The sequence below is a fragment of the Borostomias antarcticus genome, assembly GCF_949987555.1.
Source record: "Borostomias antarcticus genome assembly, chromosome: 7".
NCBI lineage: Eukaryota > Metazoa > Chordata > Actinopteri > Stomiiformes > Stomiidae > Borostomias > Borostomias antarcticus.
In genome coordinates this window covers 24,170,650-24,180,566 of record NC_140240.1, presented here as the reverse complement: position 1 = coordinate 24,180,566, position 9,917 = coordinate 24,170,650, and the positions used below count along the sequence as shown (strand labels likewise).

General features: G+C 41.8%; 2 protein-coding genes across 2 annotated transcripts; both read right to left on the bottom strand.

The window, feature by feature from the left end:
* Positions 1-245: 245 nt before the first annotated feature.
* Positions 246-1,762, bottom strand: LOC311311795 (myoglobin-like). The gene is made up of 4 exons (XM_084441562.1): positions 1,701-1,762; positions 1,029-1,114; positions 701-920; positions 246-512 (listed from the first exon to the last, which is right to left on the bottom strand). Exons 2-4 carry the CDS (start codon positions 1,109-1,111, stop codon positions 372-374), a joined length of 444 nt encoding a protein of 147 aa, XP_084297688.1. The 5' UTR covers positions 1,112-1,114; positions 1,701-1,762; the 3' UTR covers positions 246-371.
* A 6,241-nt stretch (positions 1,763-8,003) lies between these two features.
* LOC311311077 (myoglobin-like) lies at positions 8,004-8,746 on the bottom strand (the record flags this gene model as incomplete). Its single annotated transcript, XM_084440714.1, has 3 exons — positions 8,004-8,158; positions 8,338-8,544; positions 8,660-8,746. The coding sequence occupies 3 exons, from the start codon at positions 8,744-8,746 to the stop codon at positions 8,018-8,020; spliced, it is 435 nt and encodes a 144-aa protein (XP_084296840.1). The 3' UTR covers positions 8,004-8,017.
* Positions 8,747-9,917: the final 1,171 nt, after the last annotated feature.

Genomic DNA, 9,917 nt, shown 5'->3' with positions numbered 1-9,917 from the left:
TTCAAACACTGAGTTTCAAGTTTTCATTTCAGACTGCTGCTGTGGAGTTTCAAGTCCACCTTTTCAAAACCGTCTGCGGAAGAACGCTGCCAAAATGACATCAATGATAATCCTTGTGATTTTGACACTGGTATTGTGTTGTCATGTTGCAATGGAAATTACCAGAACATTTAGCAAGCAAAGTACAAAACGTGATGGACAGTAATCCACAGAAAGTAAACCACAACATCAAAGTCTTAGTATATTGTATTTTTTATTCACCACACTCTGTATGATTATTATCCATTGGCAAAACAGAGCTTCAATATATTTGCACTTGATGTATGGACTTGACACCACTGGTGGTAATGGTCATTCCTCACTTCCACTGTTCAGGCGTTGAAGCCCACCTCCGTGTATGTCGACTGCATGTCGGCGATGATAATAGCCATCACCTTCCTGAGGGCCAGCACCCCTGAGTCGGTCAGCCCCGCCTTCTCAGTCATCACCTCGGAGATGATCTCAGTGATGAGCTGGGGTGAGGATTATTATATTTGTTAAGATTTTTCTTTTCAAGACACTCAAGATAAGCTGTTCAACCAATTGGTCAAAATTGGTCTAAAGAGACCGTCAATATGAATGCACAAAAGACAAAGAAGAGAAAATTGAGGGAGATGGAAGATAAGAGGCGTGAAGAGGAAGAGGAGGGGTCAGTCCTCACCCTGAAGTTGTTAATAGGGATCATGAGCTTGGTGGCATGAATGATAGCCAGTGGTTTAAGGATGGAGCTGTGCTTGCCCTCGGCCTTGAGCAGCTCGCCCAGTTTCTTCAGCACAACCACACCGTGGGCAGTTACATCCTGGTTGCCGGCCAGGCCGCCCGGGGGGATGTCAGCGAACTTGGGGAACAGCTTCAGGGTCTCTGGGTACTTGGCAAATAGACTGTGAGGAGAGAGAGAGAAAGAGAGAGCAACACCCTGTTCAGTTCTCAGTGTGTCTTTAATAAACCCTTGACCAGTTACCATTTCTCATGCCTCATCGCCCACTGACCGGGTCAGGACCAGACGTCCGTATGTGGTGTAGTCAGCCTCCACCGGGCCCCAGCACTTCAGAAATACTTCAAAGTCTGACATGATCTGGGGAAGAGGAGAGGGAGGATGAGTAGTCAGGCCTGCACTATGGAATTAAATTTGTCAGTAACACAGCCTTAACTAACTGCTCCGACCGGGCGGTACACAATACGACGGACCTCAGCATCAGCGCTCACTCACTCAACTTACAGCTGCAATATTATACAGTATACCTCCCTCTCTCAGTGAGGACTTCAGTAGTGAAGCTATGCTAATATTTTAAATGCAAGTTATCACAAATCCAAGGTATTATCAACTCAGCTTCTTGTCTTTGAAACCTAGAGTTTAACATGTTTTTGAATGCTTTTTCACAGTGCCCATCCACATCCATTGTATGACCTAAATGGTGGTAGAGCAATTATCAACTTTCTCAAAAGTGCTAGTTTTGTCAACTTTTTGATCTGAACCATTGTATATGATCATAAGTAACCTTAAAACAGGGATAAACATGATTTTTCCCTTTACTACTCCTTCAACTCTCCTGAATTATTGCTCTTGTAGTTCACTTCTCAATAACACCTCTTTTGTTTTTCTTCAAAATGATCTTTAAAGGTTAAAAACTACAAAGGAATCAAGAAAAAGTATACTGTACCAGTGAACCAGGAAAAGGTCTTCTGTGATAATTTCAAATTTCCAGATAGTTTTTGACCTGACCGGCCATCCCTTTTATACGCTATCTGCCATTAGGTTTGATGTCACACAGGGAGGAGTTAGAGGTGGAGTTAAGATGTTGAGATATAGCAGTGTGATATCAAACCTCGACAATGTTAATCATGACGTTAGGTGGGGAGACTCAAGATTCAAGATTCCTATATTTGTCATGTAATGTACAGTCACAATGAAATGTTGCTGCTGGCTCCAAGATTATGCTTTATACAGATAAACTCTAATATTCTATTACAAATTACACATTTACAAGTTACAAATTACGGAAATTACAAAGTTTACAAATTAACACTAAGTACAACTATGGGTGCAAAATAGTGCTCTCAACTTCCACGAGTGACGTTTGGGCACGTGCTGAGAGGCTTGTGTTTGTGACGTAAGGAATCTCTCTAAAGGGCGCGAACGCACGCAGCCCAGCTCTGCAAAGCGCGTCTGTGTGTTCCCTGACTTCACAGATAAGGATAGATATGCAGAAAACGTGAACTTTCCTCATTGATAACCATGCTGAGTTTGCAAGAGTGCTTAATCATGAGTGTGCAAGCATGTGTACATCGACTTATCTGACTGACTGTCTGGTTAACTTCCACACGACATGGTGAGAGCTGGAAGGTCAGATGAGGTGAGGGAGTTATAACACTCAGAGTTACAGAACAGGACACAATGATGATCTTGTGAGACAGCCATATTTCTTTTACGCAGACCCCTTATACAGTACTGTCCCATGCTCTCTCCATCAGCCACCACTAGTAGACTACCTAGCTAAAGTGTTAGGGCTCCCGCACCCTCACCCCCGCTTCGCCTCACCTGGCTCCTCTGCCCGCAAGCCCATGCACCGCTCTGGGGCTGAAAGGATGAAATACAGAAAGCAAACTTGAGTGTATGTATGCTTTGCTTCAATCCCAGAGGATGAGCAGACTCAAAATTGTCATAATATAACTGGATTTTTAAGGCAAACTTGTGATTAGAGAATAAAGAATGGCTCTTAGAGTAGCTCCCATCACAAAAAACTCATATTTGTCACTGAGCATTTGTCTGCATTAACTCACATATATCAGGATTCTTAAACATGAATTTCAAGGTTTTCAATACAGTAGAGGAACATAAATGAATGTACTGTATCAGGGACTGAAATAGTTCTATGAGGGATATGGCTACTCTGACAATAATGCCAACTTTTCTGTTTATACTGCAAAAATCGACAGTTGGTGCCTTTTTGGAAGTCAATGGTTACATTGGACACTCAAAGAGGACAGTGTAAAAGCACTTTATACTTGGTTTAAAAATAAGAGCACGCGAGTGGTCGATTCAAGCTGGTTTCAAACAAAGACAATAGATTTATTCTGAAATACGTTTTGCAAAAGCGGTCTCTCACACAGGAAGTGTTTCCAAAGTCAGAGCATTGACACTGAGTCAGGGAGAACTATTTATAGGGGGGTACGGAGGATGTGAGTGACATCACAGATGGCCGAATCACCTTTTGCAAAATTTAATATAACAATATAAAAATTGCCCTGATATGCATTTATGCTCCAAATTCTTTTGACCAGCAATTTTTTGATTCACTGGCCTCCATTTTATTAGACCTTCCGGGGTATCAGCTCCTGATAGGGGGTGACTTCAATGCGGTATGGCTTCATGGTATTGACCGAACAGGAGTAACAGAGGGCAGAGACCAGCAAAGGGCATCAATTGCACTACAGAAATGATTGACATTTGGCAGATGATGAACCCTTCTAAGAAGGAATACTCTTTTTACTCCGCCCGACATAAGTCATTCTCGCGAATTGATTATATATTTTCATCCAGAACTTTTTTCAGGGACATTAGTAGTACCAGCATGCCCCCATTATCACTCTCTGACCATAGAGATGTCCATTGTACCTTCTCATTAAGGGTAGGTCAACCCAAGGCCCCTCGCTGGCGCTTTAACACCACTCTATTACAGAATGATACTTTCAGACATGAGCTTGAGGCTGAACTTACAGAGTTCATTCATATAAACAGTGAGTCAGTGGATGATCCTCGAATGTTATGGGAGGCAATCAAAGGCTGTATAAGAAATAAAACTATATCTTTTGCATCAAATCTCAGTAAAACTAGAAAGCACCGAATGGAGTCTCTGGAAGCTGAGATTGCAGTATTAGAACAAAACATGTTAAATAATATGTCACCTGAGAATATCCGCAACAGACAGAATCTTCTGGACAAACTCAGTGACCTGCTAAGACATGAAACAGAATTCATCATCCATCGCACTAGGCAGGAACATTATATTAATAGTGCATGATGCTCGCGGACCTGTTTGAGCCTTTACATCTACCTAAACTATCATTGGAGGCAGTGCATTCATTGGAAGCAGCTATTACTCTAGAAGAACTGAGGGCTGCTCTCCTAACAATGAATAGAGGTAAATCTCCCGGTCTGGATGGTCTACCACCAGAGCTATTTTTCTCCTTCTGGCCGCAGTTGGGCCCCCTGCTGTTGAACATGATACATTGCTCCATTAGCAGAGGCTCTTTCACCACCAGTTCAAATATAGCTATCATTTCTCTTCTGCTAAAAAAGGACAAACCTCCAACTGATTGTTCTTCATACAGGCCACTGAGTCTCCTTAATTCTGAAATCAAGCTTTTTGCTAAGCCGACTAGAGAGATACATGCCCCACCTGGTTCACCATGATCAAACAGGATTTATTAAATCAAGACTAGCATCTGACAATGTCCGCCGACTCCTCCATATCATAGATTCAGCCTCTGGATCAGGAAATGCGGGTGCCATTTTGTCATTAGATGCCAAAAAAGCCTTTGATAGGTTAGAATGGCGGTACCTATGGTCTGTGCTCCAATACATGGGCTTTAGTGAGTCTGTTATTTCTATGGTCAAGGTATTATATGCCAACCCTTCTGCTGTAGTCCTAAGAGGCAACACCTGCTCCTCTAGATTCCCTGTTTCTAGATCGTCACGCCAGGGATGCCCTCTGTCACCACTCCTTTTTGCTCTTTCCTTGGAGCCTGTTGCGCAACTAGTTCGTCAGTCAGAGATGTCTGACCCAATCATCATACATGATACCCCACAGCATATTTCTTTATACGCAGATGATATCCTGATTTTCATGAAAAATTCATATAAATCACTTCCTCATCTGCTGAAAATATTTGAGTATTTTGGCAATGTATCAAGATACAAGATTAATTGGGCAAAATCTTCACTGTTGCCACTGGGAGAACAGGGGGTACAGACACCTTCCCTCAGTATTCCCATCGTTAATAGTTTCAAATATTTGGGAATCAATATTTATCCCTCTTAACATAGAATATCCAATTCCAATTATAATAAAACTTTAAATTACATAACTGCTGACCTAAAACGATGGGGTACACTTCCTACATCCTTTCAGTCTAGACTTTCAGTCATCAAGATGAATGTCCTCCCTCGGATTAATTTTATCAGCTCTATAATACCTTTAGCCCCACCTAAGGGCTATTGGAAGAAGCTACATTCTATTACTAACACTTATTCATGGAATAAGAAAAAACCTAGAATCAAAGCATTAACCCTCCATAGGAATAAAGCATCAGGTGGTGTCAATCTGCCCAATTTTGAATGGTATTCCTGGTGTTTTGCTTTTGAGCCCCCTAACCAGTTGGCTGAATTATGAAGCTCGGGTATCATGGCGCCCCATCGAAGAGCATGGCACATCCACACAAACTGTCAAATTTGATATATTCAAATCTACCCAATAAGACTAAATCAAAATTTGGATCAATTATATCATATACTCTTCACCTTTGGCACAGAGTTCAACAATTTGCCAAAATACACAATATTTTCTTTTGCCAATCTCCAATTTTCCATAACTACGCCCTCCTGATAGATAGGAAGCCAATCTCCTTCCCACGGTGGGTTGAGAAAGGTGTCCATACACTCCAAGACGTCATAGGGCAGCAGGGTCTCCGAGAATTCCAGGATCTCCAAAGGTCCTTTAACCTTCCAGGCACATCCTTCTTTTTTTATTTACAACTGCGTGCAGCAATGCAAGCCCAAGGTGTCCCATGGGGCGAAGAGCTGAGATCCCACCCCCTACATAGGATACTCACCAAAGGCAAGACCAGTGGTGTTGTCTCAGACCCACAACTCAGCCCCTAAATGGGCTAGAGACACATGGTCTTCACCGGTGCAGGCGGGTAGGTGGCCCGGAGAGGGGTACACTGTCCCCGACCAGCTCTGACCTGAGGGGACGGAGTCTCGACACCACGCCACTGTCCATGCCACGGACCCCACAATTCAGCCCGAGTGGGCTAGAGACGCACGGTCTTCGCCGGTGGGTGCATGGAGATTGCCCGGTCCGTAGTAGTTCTAGCAGTAGCTGTTACATACAGCTGCAGCAGCTAGCCCACCTCACGTTTTCTCCAGGAAATGTACTTTCTAGTTATTATTATTATTATAATTATTATTATTGTGTCTTGTATTTGTTCTGTTGTTATTTATGTATGTGTGTGAACAGGGTTGGGAAGGTTACTTTTAAAAAGCAATCCCTTACAGTTACAAGTTACTTGTGAAAAATTGTAGTCAGTAACGTAAGCCGATTACCACAATTTAAAAGTAAAGTAAGGGATTACTTTCAGTTACTTTTGGATAACTTTAAATAAAATGTATTGTGTATTTCACCAGATATAAAATGTACTGTGTATTTCACCAGAAATCCTACATTATTTATTATTTTTCTGTGTTCTAGAGCTGACAACATAGCTAAACAGCAGTTGCCCAGTGCCCGCCCAGTTAGAGCAAGTGTTAATGCCAAGAGGTTGCTAGCGACACTCGTTGCTAACGTAGCTAATGTTAGGTGTAAACGTCGGAGCCAGCTCTAAACTCCAGCTCTAATGCATTCTAAGCAGCTGTGATTGGCGCTATTCAACTATACAGCTTGCCAGTGGATACACAGCCTTATGGATAAAGCACCCACTGACGAGTTTTCCCAGGCAGTATAGCTCTTGAATAACGCCGACAGGCACTATTGAGTGAAAATAATCTGAATGGGCGCTTAGGTCTGGTTTTCTGGTTGAACATTAGTGCTATACTGTAGAAGCCTACTGCTAGCTAATTTAGCAGTCAGTGGAAGTAAGGTTAACGTTAGCTACCCTAACGTTTGACATTAGCTAACGTTAACTTACCTGCAAATGCTCTTTCAGGTTGGACGTTGAGTCCTTGGCCGTCGAGAGGGTTTTGTTGGCTGGGAGGCATAGTTTACACTGACTGTGCTGTAATATTGTTGTTGTTCTGTGACAGGTAAATAAAAAAATGCTGGTATTTCCAGGATTTTAATGCACATTGCGGTATTTCTGCCATGATGCCCGTGCTGTTCGCTGTCTGTCTGGCAGCTGTGGTCCAACGAGCACATCAGTGGGAATCTTGTTGGCGCGCTGCGTGCAATTGGTATTAGCCTACTACTTCTTTTTTTTCTTTTTTTAAAGCTATTTTGTAAAACTGATGAGGAGGCGAGGGGTGATTGTAATCATGCCTGTAATCCCCGTTAATAAGCAAATGTAACTGTAATCTAGATTACAAATTTTAAATTGTACTGTAAGGGATTACAGTTACAGTTTTTTTGGAATCTGATTACGTAATCCGTTACTTCCCAACCCTGTGTGTGAACTCGTCAACACTGCAAATGAGTAAAACCCAAGTGCTTTACGAGTATAAATAAAGGTGACTGAAATGAACACCAGCAGAGGGCAGTATATATTGCTCATAAACCTGCACTGCTTACTACACCACCTGGGTGTGATTATACTACTTATACCATATTTGTATGTATGCCCTATTTTTACTTATACCTTATTTTTATGTATGATTCATTTTTACTTAGACCTTATTTATTTTATTTATGCCTTATTTTTACTTATGCAAATTTGAGTTGGCTCAAATGTCATTATTCGTAATGATGCTTGCATTTTACATGAAGAACTGAGCTTGAACTGAACTCATTCAAAACAGCAGGTAAATCATGTCCATGTCCTGGGGTTCACACGCACGTCTCTGGGGTGTTCATAAATCATACATCAATCCATCTGATTGATTATTGTCGCATAGTTAGTAATAAATTCACCAAAGGCAGGAAATAAGAGTATACAAAGCATGTTCTCTGATATAATGTTTATTGGTTTCATGTGATTCTGTCAGTCCTGAACTAGAAAGTTGACATGGTTGGTCTTTTCTCTAGCGTGACCCCTGAGGTTGTAGAGGTCAGCAGGTGAAGCCCACCTCCTTGTATGTCTTCCCCATGTCGGCGATGATCACAGCCATTGGCTTATTGAAAGCTTGCTGCCCTGCGGCGTCCAGACCGGCCTTCTCACCCAAAACAGCGGTGATGATCTCAGTGATGAGCTGGGGTGAGGATTATTATACTTGATAAGATTTTTCATTTCAAGACACAAGATAAACCGTTCAACCAATTGGTCAACTAAAGAGACCGTCAATATGAATGCACAAAAGACAAAGAACAAAAATTTGAGGGAGATAGAAGACGAGAGGCTTGAAGAGGAAGAGGAGGGGTCAGTCCTCACCGTGAAGTTGTTGAGAGGAATCATGAGCTTGGTGGCGTGAATGGCGGCCAGTGGTTTAAGGATGGCACTGTGGTTGCCCTTGGCCTTGAGGAGCTCACCCAGTTTCTTCACCACAGTGGCACCGTGGGCAGCTACATCTGCGTTGCCGGCCAGGTCGCCCGCGGGGATTGCAGTGAACTTGCGGAACAGCCTCTGGGTGTTCGGGTACTTGACAAATAGACTGTGAGGAGAGGAACAGAGACCTGTTCAGTTTTCAGTGTGTCATTAATAAACCTTAATAAACATTAATAAGACCAGTTACTACTCCTGCCTCATCGCTCACTGCCCGGGTCAGGATCAGACGTCCAAATCCGGGTATGTCGGCCTCTACCGCACCCCAGCACTTCAGAATCTTGTCATAGTCTGCCATGATCTGGGGAGGAGGAGAGGGAGGATGAGCAGTCAGGCCTGCACTATGGAATTAAATTTGTCAGTAACACAGCCTAAACTGACTGCTCCTACCGGGCGGTACACAATACGACGGACCTCAGCATCAGCGCTCACTCACTCAACTTACAGCTGCAATATAATCAAGTAGCAAGTTCTACCTGACGTCTCTTCACACATGGCTATACAGTATACCTCCCTCTCTCAGTGAGGACTTCAGTAGTGAAGCTATGCTAATATTTTAAATGTAAGTTATCACAAATCCAAGGCATTATCAACTCATGTTACTTTCTTAATTCTTAACTCTCCTGAATTATTGCTCTTAAAGTTCACTTCTCAATAGAACATCTTTAGTTTTCCTTAAAAATGATCTTTAAAGGTTAAAAACTACAAAAGAATCAAGAAATATGTAAGTACTGTACCGTTAAAGCAGGAAAATGTCCCGTGTAATAATTTCTAACAGAAACATAGTTTTTGACCTGACTGCCCAGCCAGCCAACCCTCCTCCTTTTATATCTTATCTGCAATTAGGTTTCCCATGGAGGGGTTAAAGGCTGAGTTAACATTTGAGAAATGGAGAGAGATTGATAAGTTGGCTGTGATGGAGGAAATGAGAGGTCATGAGAGGTCATTGAAATGAGAGGTCATGAGAGGTCATTAAATTGAGAGGTTGTTTCATAAATTCAAGCCAAGATTTCCAAGGCAAAATTAAAATGCAGTCACTTCACAACCTTCAATGGGCTATCCCAACAATCCATTTATGTTATTATTTGTAAGTACCAAGGTTATAATAGTTTTGCTTTTTACATTAGTTTTTCATTTTATATCGTTTTAACTTTGTGTTTTCAATTTCAGTTTAGTTTTAATTAGTTTTTAAAGCAGGTTTGCTAGTTTAGTTTAGTTTTTGTTATCTGAAAGTGTTTAGTTTAGGTTTAGTTTTTATTAGTTTCAGTATCAGTTTTAGTTTTTTTTTTCTTCTGTGCTTAACCTCATGAGACTATCCTGATCTCAGAACCTCAAGTTGTTTAACTCCATGCAAAACCAACCATCTGGCGCACGTTATATATATATTTCAATACGATATATTTCATATTCACCCAAAATACTAGGCTTGTGTATGAAATGAACCAGGCCAGGTCAAGCCTGGCTTATGT